General features: G+C 40.7%; 1 protein-coding gene across 1 annotated transcript in view; it reads left to right on the top strand.

The window, feature by feature from the left end:
- npr3 (natriuretic peptide receptor 3) overlaps positions 1–18,794 on the top strand; it is a 96,539-nt gene extending 77,745 nt beyond the window's left edge. The window contains exons 4-8 of the mRNA XM_028034982.1: positions 1,834–1,969; positions 6,686–6,780; positions 6,889–7,015; positions 7,113–7,197; positions 17,707–18,794. Of these exons, the coding sequence (XP_027890783.1) occupies positions 1,834–1,969; positions 6,686–6,780; positions 6,889–7,015; positions 7,113–7,197; positions 17,707–17,818 (555 nt within the window). The 3' untranslated portion in view covers positions 17,819–18,794. The remainder of the gene's footprint in view (positions 1–1,833; positions 1,970–6,685; positions 6,781–6,888; positions 7,016–7,112; positions 7,198–17,706) is intronic.
- Positions 18,795–19,418: the final 624 nt, after the last annotated feature.

The following is a 19,418-nucleotide window of genomic DNA, read 5'->3' as shown; positions in this document are numbered from 1 at the left end:
CCAACTAATTACTGAGTGCTGTATATGTTCATACTGAAAAGCAGTACTTTTCAGTTGGCCAACATTTAAAAAAAAAAAAAAACTTCTTTTTGTTTTGTTCTTAAATAATATTCTAATTTTCTGAGATACTGAATTTGGATTTCATTAGTTCAGTAATAAAAATCAACATTAACCCTTTATGTCTTAAAATAAAATGGATATAAGATATATTCTTGCTTATTTTAATTATATGCAGTTCTTTAAATGCATACAAAATACAAATACGAAATATAAATATGTAGGGCTGAAAAGATTCCTCGAATGATTTGAGTACCTCAATTATTAAAATTCCTCGAGAAAAATTTACCTACCTCGAAGCTTCATTAATTTATGTTTTATTATTTAGCGCACCGTGTTCCAGCCGGGTCATTACTTGCATTGCGCAGAGCTCTGACTTCCGCCTCTGAGTTGTTGACGAATGCTGAGTGTTAGCGGCATAACGTCCAATTTTCAAGATCGGCCCATGGGGATTTTATTTATTGATGATAATGCCCGGGTTTTCATTGTTTTCGGGGGACCAATAAGCATCCTTAAAATGACTGGCGCGATGACTGGAGTATGGCATCCTTTCACCTCTGGGAACTGCTGGTTCAGAGCGAAAGGCAGGAAGAGTGCTGCGGAAGTATTTATACAGGTGAGCGGATAGACTGAACACAAATGTGGAAGTCAGCAGAAAAAGACAAAAATATAATTTGAGTCTTGTTTTATTCTCAGTGTCTTCCAATCCACGCCAAAAATAGAATGAAGTACAACCGTCTTCTAACCTCACCTTCTCCCCTTCACAATAAAAGTATACATTAGGGTGTGAAATATGTATATTGTATACACCACAATAAAGGTTTTTACTGACCTGTGAAGTGTGATCTCTTTGGACCTTGCTATCTTGCTAGTGTTGACAATTAATATCAAAACTTTGCATTCCCTTCTCAGATTCTTTACTTGATTGTGTCATTTCCCCAACCACCAATATTCCTGACTCAATGCAAAGCAACAGCGCATGTGGCTCACTGCCAGGGCTTGCTCAATAAGTCACATGATGTCCAATCCACAAGATCAATGAGCGGACTTGCCATTTACGTTTTACAAAGGAATTTTAAAAAGCATTACCTGGCTGTTAATGCTTCGAACACAGTGAGCAGCTGCTGCCGGACACAGATGCAAGTATATAGAGAAAGAAAGGGGCAGGAAATATTGGTGGGGACTGTCTCTTTCATGCCAGAGTTGGTGGGAACATGTCCACACCAGTCCTTCAGGAAGTTATGCCTATGGTTCTGTTTAGGACTTGAGGTTTAAACAAAATAAACATTTGAAATATATCAGTCTGTGTGTAATGATTGAAAATAGTGTACAAATTTAACTTTTTCAATGAAATTGCTGATCTACATAAACCTTTTCATGATTTCATGAATTATATGGCCAACACCCATGTGGGCTAATATAATTTGGAGTGCTTGTTTTGTGTGTCTACATTATTCATCAGGTTCCTGTCTTCAGTTAGGGTTCCATTAAAAGGAAGGCTAAGGTTATGTTTGTTCTTGGTTAAATGGAAACTTAGTTGATCTTTGCTGTTGTCTTACCCAGCAGTAACAACTCTTACAGGTTCATACATGGATGGCAAATATTAACTCAGAACACAAATGCAGGAGCTACACTAATTGCAATAATAATAATTGCTGTATTTTCAATTTTTACTGTATTTACTTCCAGTACAGTTAAGTATTTGAAATAAAGTCTTAAACTAATCTATTTAGGTAATCTCCTGTTTTTGACTTAGCACATCTTCTATCTTGTCAGGTTAACATGTTTGTTGAAGGATTCCATGATGCCATGGTGCTATATTCCATTGCGTTACATGAAGGCATGAAGAATGGATACTCAAAGACAAACGGTACTGAGATAACCTCACACATGTGGAACAGAACTTTTGAAGGTAAAGCACACTACTCTTTAACTTTCAATAAAGCTGATATACATAATTTATACATAATTCTATTTTAACAGTGTTCTTCTGATGTTTTGCAAGTCACCTGGGATGTAGGAATTTGCACACTGATCTTTAGGTCTTTCTATAGTTTTTCAATTAAATATTTGTCAGGCAGTTTGATTGGGCAATTCTAGAAATTTTTCCTTGGCAGTGTGTTTGAGACTTTTTTCTTACTTACCACACTTGTGAATTATGATTGTTATATGATTGAGTATTTCTTAAGAGCCTTCTAGCCATGATCAGAAGTGAAAAAGAATTTTACATGTGACGTTATTTTTCCAGTTGCCTTCTATTTAAGCTATTATGATTATCATGCCCTTAATGACAGGGAATCTACACTAACAGTACTGACTGTCATTCTTTTACTCTCATTTTTGTTTGCAACTTATATGAAACAGCAGAACATCTTATTTAGTGAATGTTGCATTCCTAAGAAAGACACAGGGGCTGATTTTAATGATTATTTAAGTGCAATCACTATGAAGCTGTTAAAATGTGTTCATATAGATGAATTCCAATATATATTAAATAATTCTATGGAAAGTGAATCATCTTCTAAGATACATCATGTTTCACTTGATGGCAGGTAGTAGGCATTGAATGAGTGCACTGGCTCCAGATAGTGTTATCTAAGTAGCATGAGGCTCACCTTCACTAAACACAATGGAAAGAATGAACTTCTTTTTTTGCTTTGGGTTTGTGTAAACCAAACCTGTTGTAAAACACTACTTCATATTCCACCTCAGAAGACATAATGATGGAGCGACTTCTGTGTTCTGGTTAATGTGCAAAAAGTGTGAAGACCTGACTTAAGGCTCTCCCATACTTCATCTGACGCTGAACAGTCGATGCGTGGCCATGTGGCTGGGGGACATTGGTATTTGCACACACTTTACATACACAGGCCACCTGGAAATCCCCTGGCGACACCGAACCTGCTTCAGTATGCATATCAAACCCTTAAGCAAAGGTAACAAAAGAGTCATGGAGAGAGAATCGCATCTTTTTGCAGGCCATCCTCCTCCATGGATAATGACTTTGCAATTTCCATTTTTAGCCATTTGACAATTGTTGTAGGTATTTTGTGAAGAATCGTACAAAATACGGTTCTTCACAAAAGAAGAATAGTATTTCCTCTTTATCAGATGCTCCTCAAAAAGTATTCTTGTCAATTTTCAAGATGGTGGCTTAAAGTGCAGTCATGCTTAGGAGTGCTGGCATGCCATTTCGCTTATTTTGCAATTATAACCCACAAATAATGTTGGAGCACAGACATTTACTATCAGTAGATCATTTGTGAAATGATTATTTTGTCCTACAGCAGTTGCCGTACAAGTATGCATGGAACGCCTCGGTCTGAGGTACTTGGTATGTGCAAGCTGTTAGCTCTGTAGCTAACAGCTTATCACTAAAGACACCTTTTCAGTGAATTCTCTCCCGGTTGTCTGTCTTACTTTTTATTACAATGAGCAAGCATTTATATGGTGTCAGAAAAAATTGTAAAACTTTCACTCAAAGGCTTTTTTCCTCCTTATTTCTGCTCTTCCATCGGATTTTTTTTCTTTCGCCCTGCATCGTCAGTCTATGCCTGCTGCCTGGAGCACAGATGTCCTGGATATGATGGTTTTCACAGCCCGGAGCCTGTGGTTTTCAATGAGAATGTGGCAGAAAACTGTCACATTTTCGAACGGGAGTACAGCATTTTTATTGCTGCTGCACACCATGACAAGCCAGCTTATATTCTTTTCAACATTACGGGTCCAGATGGCATCGAGCGGGAGCGCTTGTTTGTCTACTCTGCTGCTGTACATGATGAGGATAGAGCCATCATCACACCAGCAGAATCAGACTGTTTGAAACGGAAATTCTGTGAAATTTGCAACCCCTTATGCAACAGAACAGTGGAGAGGCACAAGTTTCATCCAGAAATCAAAGACAGGATGACAGCATTGAGTCTTTTATCAGCAATTTAAAAATAAAAGCTAAAACCTGCAATTTCAGTGAACTTACTGACCATCTCATCTGCGACAGGATAGTTTGTGGCATCTCAAGTGACTCTCTCAGAAAGGCTTTATTAAGAGACAGTGATTACTCTGGTAAAAGCTGTTTCAATCTGTCACATTCATGAAATGACAGAGGAGGGAATCAAAACATTAGCTAGCTAAGCTAATGCGGTTGATCCTGTAAAATACTCCTCCAGCCTCCACCGCAAACCTCTTCCATCTACCTTCAAAAAGCAACAATGACCTAGGCCCCAGTCACATATTATAGCTGACTGCAATAATTGCAAAGGCTCTCACATTGCAAAATGAGAAAAATGCCTGGCATTCAGACAGCAGTGCCATTAGTGCAGGAAAATTAACCATTGCAAAAACTGCTGCAAAAGCAAACCTCAAAATCCCTATAAGAAGACATACAGACAGCCAGTACATGAAGTTGCCATTGAACAGTCAACTGTAGGTGACACTTTCTATGCTTTGACGTTGACAGCATCACACCAAAAGTTGATACAAAGCAGGAAGATGCCACCATCCACACTAATTCTGCTTTCATTGAATTTAAAGTTGACATAGGAGCAAAATGCAACGTGTTATCCCTCCACACATTTAAGAGAGTAACACATGGGGAGCAACGTACCAGCTGCGGAGAGCCACCTAACCTGGTTGCATATGGTGGTAACAGGATTCAAACTAGCGGTCTGGTCACACTGCTATGCGATTTCAAAGATCAACATCATTCACTGAACTTCTTTATAGTAGACAAGGATGTACAACCACTACTTGGTTTTCAAGCATGCACAGACATGGAAAATGTCAAACTAAGTCCTGAAGTTCATCATGTTGATACAGAGTGACAATACCTTCAAAAATAAAGTCATCTCCCAATACAAAGATTTATTCAGTGATGAATTGGGAGAGCTCCCTGTAACATATGCCATGACATCAAATCCAGATGTGACAAATATTGTGAGACCAGCGCACCACATCCTTGTGGCGATGCAGGATACAGTTAAAGATGAACTCAACTGGTTGGAAAACATAGGTGTAATAATGCCAGTCACAGAGCCCACTGACTCTGTGACTGTTTGTGGTGCACAAACAGGACTAACAAGAAATCAGGCTCTGCATAACCCTCAAAGACCTCAACATGGCCTTAAAACACCCTCACTATCCCATGCGGAGCGTTGAAGTACAGGTGCAAACATGTCTGGAGCAACCGTGTTTTCTGTGCTGGATGCCAAATATTCATTTTGGCAAGTGCCAAAATGACAAACAAATCATCACTGCTGACTACATTTTGGAATTAACTCAGCCAGCAAAGTTTTCTAGCGATCCATGTAACAGCTGTTTACTGGGCTTCCCTGTTCAGTCATTGTGACTGACATCATTATCGGTGGTTGCAACCTGGCTGACTCAGCAAAGTACTGGAATGTGCCAGACAAGTTACCTTGAGACTGAATCCAAACAAATGCAAGTTTTGTTTGAGTAAAGTGCACTATGTCGGTCACATCTTTACAAAGGAAGGTCTCAACGCTGATCCTGCAAAGATCACTGCCATCACCAACATGTCTGTCCCAACGTTTCCTTGGCAGTGACGTTGCCAAGAAAACGTTGCCAAAAAAGGGGAAGCAAATGTATTTACTGTAGATGACACACTATCGAGCGCTCTGAACCCTTTCACCCCGCAGAATCCATTTGAAGATGAAACCTTCAATGTCATGTTGGTGAGTTACATTTCAACAGTCCAACTGTAAGAACTCAGGGAACACATGGCAACTGACAACATGCTTAAAGCGCCTAGCCGTCGTCATACAGAAAGGATGGCCAAACAAAGAGAGACAATTGGAGCCTGCTCTGCACCCATTCTTTCCCTACAGAGATGAGCTAATTGTGGAAAATGGCATCATAATGAAAGGCCAGAAAGCTGTTATTCCACATTCTCTACACAAAGACATACATAAAGGACAGCTAGGTGTTGACGCAACAAAGTGGCATGCAAAAAGGATCTTCTGCTGGCTCACATTGTGCAACGACATCACAAGAGAGATTCTGTCGTGTTCTGTCTGCAATAGCACCAATCCCCACCATCAAACGGAGCCTCTGCACCCTCACCCAATTCCAGATCTTCCATAGTCTGTGGTTGCGGTTATAAATCCTCTGGCTTCAGTTCCTCGTCTGGCAAAGCTCCGCTCCTCTCACTCCTCATCGGCTTCTAGATACCTGTCCACCCTCAAACAATCAATCACCCTGCAGCTCCTTGAAGACCACTCCATGGAACCGTTAACTCCCAGCTTCTGGATGCTCCCACTCAAATCAAGCTCCACTCACCTCCCTCTGTCACAAAGAATATTATTCACAAGATTTATTATCAGACTCCACCCAGATATTCACCTTCTCCCTGCTTCACTTTCAGTTCTCCAGTTACACCATTTCCTGAACCTCAGACAAGCTGTAGAAACCATTATTCTTTTCTATTTTATAATAAACTTTATTATTCTTTCCCATCTGGTTTCCTTAAGTTTTCTGTGTGTGAGCAAAAAGCATTCCAAAAACCATGACATATATTTTGAAGTAATTAAAAGTTTTGGCGCATCAGCAATATTTTAGTTAATTTTAACACTAAGGTATTTCATATGATTTATTTTTTTATGGTGATGAATAGGAATTGCTGGCCAGGTATCCATAGATGTCAATGGTGATAGAGTCGGCGATTTCTCTTTGATGGCTATGACCAATATTGAAGCAGGTAGCTATGAGGTAATTAAAATATTAAAAGTTCCCTAAAAAGTAAAGTACCTTGTATCAGTCCTTAGATATAAAAGATTGTAAAGGTTTGTGAAAGTAATATAGATATCTGATTTACAGGTGGTAGTCAACTACTTTGGGGAAAATAAAACTTTTCAGCTGTTGCCTGCCTTCAACACTGATCGTTTCACTCTGAAAAGAAGAAAGGAAGTCCCAAAAAAAGAAAAAGAAGTGGAAAATCATTCATGTAAACATATTTCCCTGTTTGAAGAACTCATAGAACTTTCAGCTTCATTGACTTGATAATGTGTATGTTTGCGTTTTTCTCAACTTCTCATGATTAGGTGGACTGGGAGTATCAGCCTTAACTGGAGTCACGGTTGGAGCTGTTCTTGGAGCTCTAATGCTGATAGCATTCTACTTTTTCAGGTAACAATACTTCAGCTCTGCCAGCTGCCCCAGCTTTTTTGAGTCACTGTAGTAACCGAAGAATATTTGTCTTCCTTCAAATTAACAAGTTAATGTGTGACAATAGTTTTGGTTTGGCTATGAATAGCAATTAATACATGCCATCGGCAGTTATTTGTGACAGACTGCTGACCTATCCAGGTGACCCCGCCTCTCGCCTGGAACGTCAGCTGCAGATACGCACCAGCACCCCTCCCGACCCCACTAGGGACAAGGGTGTACAGAAGATGGATGGCTGGATAGTTTTCTCGGTTATTGTTTACGAATACCCGTCTGATAAGGACGGTATTTATGCACAACATGTGGCTTTGAAGCATAGTATATGTTTGGATGTTCAACACAAGGATCGCTAACAAGTTCAAACAAGTTCATCCGCCAATATTATTTTGACAACGATGATGTCCAGGTTAAACTTTAAAGTGTCACTGACAAGATGTTGGAACTTTGCATAAATTGTCAGTATAATTGTAAATAATTCACAGAGTTAGAAGTCAAATGCTAAATTCAAACATGGTTTGAAATGTTTTAAACTTACCTCTGTGTTGTGCTAACGGGACATCTGGCGGTGAAGTAATCACTAATTACCCCAGTGAACAAGCACGCCTGTTCTCATTCCCTAAAACTAAAAATCTTCAAGATCAATAGACAAAGCAAATATAGAGAACAGATGGCTTCCTACTCCATCTTCTGTACTTTAGTGATCATTTCACTGCAGACAGTCACACAAAAGTCCCAAAAGTGTTGAAAGTATGTTGAAAAACAAGATTATCCATAAAATACAGAGGGATTATTTGTTTGTAAATATGGTGAATACATGAGCAACCTGACGTCTAAAAAGCCAGCCTGCATTTAAACTGTCACTAGTTGCCATGGTTACCCATCATTTTCTTTGCTGTCTTAACAGTAGCCAGAATGTTGTCAGCGTGCTACAACTGTTTACCAGAAGAGAGATTCTGGTAGAGTCAGAATCTCTGGTAGAGTCCAATATTCTGACTCTACCAGAATCAGAATTACTTTTATTGTCATTGTGCACAACAAAATTTTAAAAATAGCAACTGTCGAAGGAAAGTTAAATAATTGAATAAAATAATAAGTATATCTCAAGAATATAGTAGAAAAACACAGAAACAACTGGGATGTGAAGGAAAACAAACAAATATGTAAATAAATAAATTGGCTGTATTCAGTACAACAGTTCTTGGTTAGAAACTGTTTTTTAATCTGTTTGTCCTTGACTTTATTGCCCTTTATTGCCTCTGTTATGCCTTCTTCAGGCACAACAGACTCAAGTGGAGTTAGCATTCCAGCTCAGGTCTTCACTAACGTGTTTTGTTATTTCATCACAATGAGACTGAGAGACTGAAGAAGCTCAGGAGAGGTCTTAAATTAGCTAAGCGAAATATGTATTAACCAGTTACATTGTAAATAAGAACAAAACAATTTTATTATGAAAATAACTGGTTTGGGGAAGAAATAAGCATCAACTTCCACACTAAAGTGTTTACTGGAGTCGGGCTGGATGACGATGGGTGATTGGGAAAACCAGACTTAGAATACTGTACGTATATGAAAATGTTATCCAGGTAAACAAACACAAAAACATTCAGAAAATTACATAGAACGTCATTTACAGGGGCTTGAAAGAAGGTTGGGGCGTTGCAAAGGCCGAAGGGCATAACGAAGTATTCAAAATGTCCAATAGGAGTTTTAAAAGCAGTCTTCTATTCATCCCCTGGAGGACGAAGAGAGGGTGTTTACTGGAGGTCAAGTTTTGTGAAGACTGTGGCACCATGAACTGGTTTGAAAGGATATGGAAACCCCTCACAGATCCCAAAACCCCAGTTCCCAACAAAAGGTGCTTCATGAGGTTCGGTTTGTTTATTTGTATTAGCTTACTGGCAGATGTGCCACATTCAATATGGTGGACGTTGTGACATATCGCAGGAACAAGCTGACCCACTCAATAAGGCATCTACGTATTAATGTCTATGCCTTAGCTGTTCATCTCTGAAGTCATTTTACATTTTGTAAGTTTAGGAGCAGCAAATAGGAGACATGAAAATGAAAGGATGGTACAGAGCTTGAAGAGTGGTTTTAAAATAAATTAGTGAAAACTCTTACTGTAAGGAGCAGGTTATGCAGTAAACAGAGTTGATATTGTATGAGATGTATAATGTATACATCTGGAAATCAGTTGTTAAAATTCTCAAGTATGATATTTATTTTATCTTTAGTTAGTTCATATTGTGATATTGTACACTGCTACATGTACCGTCTGTTGTAAATATATTAATGTTATGCTATCCACTTGAAGAGGAGAGTCAAAGTGAGGGAGCAATGGGAGAAGACCAGAAGGTGAGACAGGAGCACATAACAGTAGATATTTTAATTGAAAAGTTTGTGGCTGAAAATGAAAGGAGAAAAAAAAACTCTTTTGCCCCAGTCAGAGTTTTTCAACCTTTTGGCTCATGGCTCATGCATGGCAAGTTATTGAATTCAGGGATGGAAAGTGAGGTGGCGATGAATTATTGTCACAATTTGGCAGTGGTAGAGTGGTAAGGTAGACTCAGTAAACCCAGGTTTGTAGAATGACATGATTTAATGATGAATAAAGCACACAATCCAGGCAGCACAGGTGAGCAGAAGGCTAAGAGCTCAGAACTGGTAGCAAGTGGAAACAAATGGCAGAATAGACAAGACAAGAAAACAAGAGACACAGGTGGATTTAAATACACAGAGGGTAATCAGGGAAACAAGACACAGCTGGGAGCAATCAAGGGTAGACAGGACAACACGAAAACTCAACAGAACACAGAAACTAAATAAACACAGGAAAATCAAGAAGAGTTCAAGAAGAACAAACCTTGTTTTTTAGACTTTGTTTTTGTTGGTCAAACTACTGTATTCAGTTTAAAACTACTGAGTCGAATTTTACTAGCTGTTTTTAATTTAAGGTTTTAGAAAAAGGTAAAACTAGTTAAATTGCCAGTCAACCTACGTATGTAAATGCAGGTTTGACCAATAGTTAGATGTATTTTGACAAATAAAATACATCAAAATCTAAGTAAAATGACAAATATAGTAATGCAAAGTGACTTGGATAAGTCACTTTAATCTGATTATTGGATTATAGAAAGTAACCCCTGAGAGTCCTTGGTACTAAAAACGAGGGGTCAGATTAGAGTAATGACTTACTAAGTAAAGTGTTAGTATTTACAGTATTTTTTCACTCCTTGTCCGCTCGTCTCACCCTCCATTCTGCACATCACATTTCTCCTCTCCTTCTTCCTCCCTCCTGACTGTCTCAGTGACCAATCAAATGGCAAAATCAAATAAAATATACAGTGCATTTTACGTCACACTAATGCTTCTTTCAATTGCGATGTTTACGTAAAATAATGCTCTTAGTCGATTTACAAACAATACAGTTTTAATTACTAAGTAAGCAAATTACTTAATAGCTACCTTTACCTTTTATATTATTTAGATATTAAAGTAAAAAAAAATACTAGTGTATTTCTTTCAGAAACAAGAATATGAAATCCATAGCTGTCACCAATGCTATGCAATAGTAAATAAGCTTTTATATCTTTGTGTCCTGTCTTGAACTATGTAAGATTTCTATTAACCTTAACATACAGTCATTACAGTAACCTCAGTTTACCACAGGGCTACACATATAAAATGAAATTCATATTTAGCATGCAAAGGACAAATAAAATATGATCATTTCTACTTATTTTGGTCACAAATAGCATTCATTTTGACTACAGGGAATATCACATTGTTCAAGTTAATTTTTTCTGGCGGGCAAAATAAAAATAGATAATAGTTTTCAAAGAGTATTGCAGTGTTTGGTCACTGTTACCCTAATTTACACTGCATCGGGCTGTGCTCCGCTCCACTGTGAACCGCAAAGGTGTATCAAGTCACATGTGCGAGAAATGAGAGATCACGCAGTAAAGTATGTATTTACTATTATTGTAAATACATACAATAATAGTTCACAACGTCCAAAATTAATATTTTCCATCCATTGCTCTCCCACTTCATATGACACTTGACTTATAGGTATCAGAATTAAATCATCATGTTTTGTGTGTATAAATCCATCCATTTTCTTTACACCCTTGTCCCTAGTAGGGTCGTGAGGGGGGCTGGTGCCCATCTAGAGCGAAACATTTCAGGCGAGAGGTGGGGTACACCCTGGACAGGTCGCCAGTCCATCGCAGGTGTATACATAGAATAAAATAGAATATATTTTATTAATCCCCAAGGGGAAATTGCTTATTCATTGACAAGCTACTCCATCTGAGGTATTAAATATCAGTAATACAAATATAACCATATGAAACAAAGTTTATTATATATATATATATATATAACTAAAAATGATGAGATAGTTAAATATGACTAAATATAAATAAATAACAAGCATGAACATTTATAGATTATTTATTATTCAATAAAAAATTGAATAGATAGATAGATAAATCTTTATTGTCATTGTCACAAGAACAACGAAATTTAAAAGGTGCCATCAGTCAGTGCATATGCTTAAAAACAAAAAATAACTGTCTCACAATTCACACACAATGTAAGAATTAACAAATAACTGGGGGAAAAAAACAAAAAAAACTAATAAATAAGAACAGCCACATTCTCACATACATCATTCATGATGATTAATGGTTGTTTTTGAATGCATTTAGTTTTGTTATTGCTATCGGGTAGAAACTGTCTCTGAGACGGTTGGTTCTTGTTCTGATTGCTCTGTATCTTCAGCAGTGTGAACAGAGAATGTCCGGGGTGAGAAGTGTCTTTTGTGATGTGTTGTGCTTTTCTTAGACAGTGGTCGCTGTGCAGGTCCTCCAGTGAGGGGAGAGGGCAGCCAATGATTTTTTGGGCTGTATTCACAACCCTTTGGAGAGCTTTCCTTTGCGTCGTAGTGCTGCTGTTATACCATACGCAGATACAGTAAGTCAGTATGCTCTCTATGGAGCACTTGTAGAAGGACACCAGCAGCTTCTCCTTGATGTTGTTCCTCCTGAGAACCCTCAGGAAGTACAGTCTTTGCTGGGCCTTTTTTATCAGCTCGAAGGTGTTCATGTTCCATGTGAGGCCCTGCTCAATGTGGACCCCCAGGAAACGGAAATCAGCTACCCTCTCCACACATTTCCCCCCAATGGTTAGTGGTGTAATGTCCGTTTTATTCCTCCTGTAATTTATTATGAGTTCTTTTGTCTTTGAGTTGTTGAGGAGCAGATTGTTCTCCCTGCACCACACCAACAGCCGTTCCACCTCACCCCTTTAGGCGGACTCGTCGCCTCCTGAGATGAGCCCCACCACTGTGGTGTCATCAGCAAACTTGATGATGGTGTTGCTGTGGTGGGCAGAGGTGCAGTCGTATGTGTACAGACAATAGAGCAGGGGGCTCAGCACACAGCCCTGTGGAGAGCCAGTACTAAGACTGAGGGCAGTGGATGTATGTTTTCCCACCCTAACTCTCTGCTGTCGGTTGGTCAGTAAGCTCAGAATCCACATGCAGGTGGAGTGAGGGAGGCCCAGGTCCCCCAATTTGTCCACCAGTCTGTGAGGGAGGATGGTATTAAAAGCAGAGCTGTAGTCTACAAAGAGCATCCACACATAGCTCCCCTGCTGCTCCAGATGTGACAGAGCAGCATGGAGGGCTGTGATCACAGCGTCCTCTGTGGATCTGTTGGCTCTGTAGGCGAACTGGTGGTGGTCAAAGTCAGGAGGGAGAAGTGCTGTGATGTGACCCCGGACCAGTTTTTCAAAACACTTCGTTACCACAGGGCCAGTGCCACTGGCCGGTAGTCGTTGAGGCAAGAGATGTGAGGTTTCTTGGGTATGGGGACTATGGTGGAAGATTTCAGGCAGGATGGGACTGTAGACAGGGCTAGGGACTGGTTGAAGATCCTAGTGAAGACTCCAGCCAGCTGATCGGCGCAGTCTTTCAGGACACGTCCAGGGACGCCATCAGGTCCAGCAGCCTTCCTTGGGTTGACAGCCCGCAGTGTGCGCCTCACCTCGTGCTCCTCTACAACGAGGAGTGTGGTGTTGTGGGTCGCTTGGTGTAGTGTGGCTGCCTCTGTTGGCTTCACCTCAAAGCGGGCAAAGAAGAGGTTCAGCTCCTCTGCCAGTGTGGCGTCGCCTTCCACAGCTGCGAGGTTGGTCCTGTAGTTGGTGAGATGCTGGATTCCCTGCCACACCTGCCTGCTGTTGTTGCTGTCAAGGTAGCCCTCTATCGTCCTCCTGTAGTCAGACTTAGTCATTCTGATGCCGCTCTTCAAGTTAGCTCGGGCTGTACTGTAGACGGTCCTGTCCCCAGACCTGAAGGCGGTATTCCTGGTCTTTAGCAGTCGCTGGACCTCCTGAGTCATCCAGGGCTTCTGGTTTGGGAAGACCCGGATGCGTTTAACCACAGCTACAGTGTCAATACAGTTCTTGATATAGCACAGTACACTGTCTGTAAAAACCTCCAGGTCCTGATGTTCAAAAACATCCCAGTTTGTCCTGTCGAAACAGTCCTGCAGCTGCTGTGTCGCATCCTCGGGCCAGGATTTGATGGTTTTGGTGATGGTTGGAGCAGTTTTCCTGAGGGGGGCATAAGCAGGAATTAAATGCAGGGACAGGTGATCGGGCTGACCCAGGTGAGGAAGTGGTCTAGCCCTGTAGCCTAGCTTGATGTTGGAGTAGACTTTGTCCAGAGTGTTAGCCTCTCTTGTAGCACACTTTACATGCTGGAGGAATTTGGGGAGCGCTGTCTTCAAGTCTGCATGGTTGGGGCGTGCTGTGGTGGCGCAGGGGGTTAGCATGCCCCACGTTTGGAGGCCTTAGTCCTGGACGCGGACGTCGCGGGTTCGACTCCCGGTCCCGACGACCTTTGCCGCATGTCTTCCCCCTCTCCTCACCCTCCTTCCTGCCTGCCTACTGTTGAAAAAATACTAGCCACTAGCGCCGCAAAAACTCTTCAGAGACAAAAATGGAAAAAAAAAAAAAAAAAAGTCTGCATGGTTGAAGTCCCCCGCTATGATGTGCACAGCATCTGGATAGATGCTCTGCAGATGGCTAATACTGTCATGCAAACGTCCAATAGCTGTTTTAGCATTAGCATCCGGTGGTATGTAAACAGCGGTTACCATGACTACGGTGAACTCTCTGGGGAGGTATATTGGTCTACATCTAACAGTCACATACTCCAAGTCTGGGGAGCAATGGCTGATGACAGTCGTTGTGTTAGTACACCAGGTGTTGTTCACGAACACAGAGCCCTCCTTCTCTGCTCTTACCGGAGTCTTTCGTTCTGTCGTGGCGCTGTACTGTGTAGCCTGCTAGCTCGATGGCAGAGTCCGCTATGTCTGGATGCAGCCAGGTCTCCGTGATCAGAAGAATACAGCTGTCCTTCACTGCGCTGTGAGATGCAGCCTGTAGTCTCAGTTCATCCATCTTGTTTGCAAGGGATCTGGCATTCTAGAGAAACAGGCTGGTGTTAAAAAAGAGGATAATTTAATGCTAACTTTGGACAAAACGTTTGGCTCTTTCCTCTTTAATTTTCCCGGGATCCTCGACGAGTGGCGGCGTGCTCTAAAGTGAAAGCAACAACAAAGCGCGTTGACGTCACAGATCACAGAGTTTAATCTCATACAAAGCAATCAACAACAAAGCTGCAGAGGAACAGAGATATGCATTTTTCTCATAAAAATAAAGACAGACAAGGGGAAGACAGACAAACACAAAACAAAGACAAACAAAAAAGCAAAGACGTCTTTGGAGAGAGAGCCAATGCAAAAAGGCAAAATGGTGGCCGCTCTCTGCATTTTCTCTCCCGACGCGAAATCTTATACTAAAGAGGTGTTTCTCTATTTAATTTATGCACTCAAGGCGTTCCTCTTGTTGACCAACTGGAAACTCCCTTAAGCACTCAGAGAAACTTGGAAACTCCCCCTGATCTACGCAAAGATCAAAGGAACATCTGTCTTCTGACGAGACAAAAAAGCGGATAGCTGGCCCTGACCCACGTGGCTCCCACGGTCATTCTGAGTACAGAACGATCCTGAGATAAGACCTCACAGATACCTGAGAAATCTAAAGTCTCTGTCTCCCAAGGAAAATGCTAATTTTATGGCTTCGCCTCACAGCGGGGAGACTCCATTGAGTGATCTGCATTTTGGCCCCTGTTTGTCTGAATGCCTGCTCATCTACTCAACAGAAAACTGTTCTAAATAAGAGTGCTGAATATACCTTTAACACATGTCGTAAGATTAACTGTATTAAGCACTAAAAATAATCATTTTTCCTTAACACTGGGGAGCGGTGGTTTGTGTGGTTGCCTCCGTAGCCTAGCTAGCACGCCGGCCTTGCAGCCCCGCTTCTGCCTTCTCTCTCTACGCCGCCAACGCTTCCTCCCTGCTATGATGGTAATCCACGGCGCGCCGGGGCTCCTCGCTATGTCCCCCGGAATATTGAACAAGCGTTGAAAATCAGCTGTAACATCTAGTTCGTAGCGGGCACCGATCGTCAGGAGATCGTCCCGACTGTATATTTTGTTTGTCCGACATGACGAGTACGGAACACAAATCAACACGTACACAAGCAGCCAAACATAGCACCGACCGAGAGAGCAATGAGCCCCTGCAACTGCGTGCGCCCCCATCTTGGGAAAAAAAAAAAAGAATTATAGATTATTTATTATTCAATAAATAATAAATAGCTCAGACTTGGGCATTGTAAAGCCTAATGGCAACAGGCAGAAAGGATTTTCTCTGTCGCTCTGTGGTGCACTTTGGTAAAATAAGTCTCTGGCTGAAGGTGCTCCTGTATCCAGTCAGTGCATCGTGAAATGGATGAGACTCCTTGTCCAAGATGACCTGAATCCTTCTCCCACAACAGTCACTGACACCACAGTAAGAGAGTCCAGCAGCACTCCAACCACGCCGCTGGCCTTGTGGATCAGTCTGTTCAGTCTGTTGGTGTTCTCCACTTTCAGCCTGCTGCCCCAGCACACCACAGCGTACAGGATGGCAATGATAACCACGGATTCATAAAACATCCTGAGCAAGGTCCAGCAGATGTTGAAGGACCTCACCCGCCTCAGAAAGTAGTGGCGACTTTGGCCCTTCTTGTACACAGCATATTTGTCACCATATGACAAAGTTGTCCACAGCAGCCCTGTATTCAACCTCATCACCCTCACTGATACAACCAACCACATCTGAGTCATCTGAGAACTTCTGGAGATGACAGGTTTCAGTGCAATAGCTGAAGTTGGATGTATAGAGCATGAAGAGGAAGGGAGAGAGGACAGTACCTTGTGATGCCCCTGTGTTGCTGACAACACTGTCCGACACACAGTGTCGAACTGTGGTTTGCCAGTTAGATAGTCCACAATACAGGATACCAGGGGGAATCCACCTGCATCCCCGTCAGCTTCTTACCCAGTAGAGTCGGACGGATGGTGTTGAATGCACTGGAGAAGTCAAAAAACATAATTCTCACAGTGCTCGCCGGCTGGTCCAGGTGAGCGTATGCGCGGATCAGAAGAAGATGATGGCATCCTCAACTCCAAGTTTGGGCTGGTAGGCAAACTGCAAGAGGTCCAACATCTTGGAGGCCGGAGCTGCTCCAAGATGAGTTTCTCCAGGGTCTTCATGATGTAGGACGTCAGCGCCACAGGCCAGTAGACCTTGGAGTCACAGGTCTTTGGTACCAGAACAACACAGGATGTTTTCCACATCACAGGAACCCTCTGTAGATGCAGGCTGATGTTGACGACATGCTGGACGTCTTCAACATGAAGAGCTGGATAGCACAGGCTTTGAGCATACACAGCTATAACATGTTATACATGCTGACCGCAATAAATATGTATAAATATCCCCATATTTTCTTTAATATAGCTAGTATTTCAAGTAAATCTAGTCTGTTTTGGTGAATTACTTTGAAAATACGGATACTGTGCTTCTGCAGTTTCTTGTTGGAGCAGTATAATCATTGAAGAGCGACTCCACACTTGCTCTGTCGTCCTACAAAAATACACTACATAATTTCGGACATAGTGCAAATGCTCTCATTGACTAGAATGAAAACTGCAACACTTTGCAATACCATGGAATTTAAAGCAATATTTACTATTAAAAGCTTTTGTGTAGACAGAATGAAAGCACAGTATTTCAACTTTTTAAATTATGTCTTCATATTTTGCGCTAAGCACAAAGCAGCCAGGTTACACACCTTGTGTTGATTTTATAAAAGGACAGCATTGCACTACTTTATTTTTAAACACTCTGTGGGCAGTGGCATCTCAAACAAAGAAAACCAACTGAAGCAAAAACTTTTTTTACCTTGTGACTTTAGCTTGACATTTTTTTTAACGCATTTCATTACATCATGTTTAAACCAGCATATAAACATAATAAATAATCAAATTTGTTTTGCCTGCTTCTGCAGAAAAAACTACAGGATAACTATTCAGCGGCGTACACGTGTTGAAGAGTCTGAATCCATGAAGCACCATCAGTTACGAGAGGACTCCATAAGATCAAACTTCTCAGCAGCTTAAGGACGAGTCCTGACAGAAGATTATATATGTGAATGTGGATAAAGTTTTTACTGTATTTTTCAGTGATTCCATATCCGCTGCAATTTGACATTTTTTGTTGTATTTAGGACAGATTTATTTTTTAGAACCTGGGACTGTTTTGACAGGTACACACCACAGTCACCTTAGACTTTCCTTAAACACACAAAGATAAAGTTTGTGTACTGAAGAGTGCTCTATGAAAAAAAGGTTTTCCTTTTGTGTATGTGTGTGTTTTCCATTGCTCAGGTTTTCAGTTTATGATATTATTAGAATTTCTTTCTCTCTCTTATTCTGGTGTATTGCTCCTGAAATATATTTTATAATACACAGATTTATTCTCTTCAACTGACTGTTTAATAAATTAAAATTACACTGCCTGTTTCAAACTACAAAATGTCTATATTTATTTATTTGCTTATAGTAAAACTGTATTGGAACTAACTTGGTTATTTTATGGACCTTACCAAGCTCCGCCCACAACCGACCCATTGTCATCAAGCAAGGAACAAGTAATTTCTTTTCTTTTCTTTTTTTTTTTTTTTGCTTTGCTGATCCAACAGTTAGACAGATGCCCTAAACTACAGATACAGCAACACAAAAATTGCCATTCTAGAAATAAAAATTTAGGAAATTGTGGTTTGTACAAAGAGAAAATTATGCAGTAGTTGTGCGGTCTCACAGTATAAGTGTTATTAGCTTCATTTTCAGAGAGTGGCATTTATTGATTCTCCAAAGCTTGTTTGAGTGTTCTCCGGTTGCTCCTGTTAAACTATGATTCACTTACAGTTAAAATAACCCCAGTCACCTAAACCCCAGCCCTAACAAACCTCTCTGAAGAGTTATTTTTGAGTCATACATAATAAATTTGTGACTCAAAAATGTGGTGAATAGGCCTGTCACGATTAATTGCTGAGCGATTAATTGTCTCAAAAAATTATTGCGATAAACGATAATATTGTTTGAAGACCTTTTTACACTGATGTAATGGAAATGACGTAATAATGCATGTGATTTCCTGCCAAAGATAGATATACTTTATTTTCAAAAGAATATTTAACACTGGAACTGATAAACAAAATAAACAAAACAACCAAAAACAAAATGGATTCTCAGTCTCCATTAACAAAAAATGTACTTGATAAAAACTAAACAACATAAAGCCAAAGTGGAAATAAATACTGCATTCAACCTAAAGACTGTAGATTATGAAGTGTGTATATTATGTTGCCCTTCAGTAATATTTAGATTTAAATAGAGAAGACGGGCACATCGACTACCTGATGCAATAGTTCACACTACATGATTTTTTGCTCCTATTTTTCCCCATACAACAATCTTAGAACGTTGGTCTTTCTAAGATTGTGTGGTGTGTTACGGTAGATCGTCGTTGCCGCTCCGGTCCAAATCAGGGGTTTTCCCCGACTGGGAGTTTTAACGCAGCCTGTTGAATGTGACAGGTAGCCAATCAGAAAGCGCGGATTCTCCTAGTGCTTTCTGAGGGGAAATTACAGAGGGGAATCCCAAACAGCTGACACGCGCAACCCGAAGTCCATCGGACATTGGAGATAATAGTGGAAAC

Source organism: Xiphophorus couchianus, chromosome 12, assembly GCF_001444195.1.
Source record: "Xiphophorus couchianus chromosome 12, X_couchianus-1.0, whole genome shotgun sequence".
NCBI lineage: Eukaryota > Metazoa > Chordata > Actinopteri > Cyprinodontiformes > Poeciliidae > Xiphophorus > Xiphophorus couchianus.
This window is presented reverse-complemented; position numbering and strand designations above follow the sequence as displayed.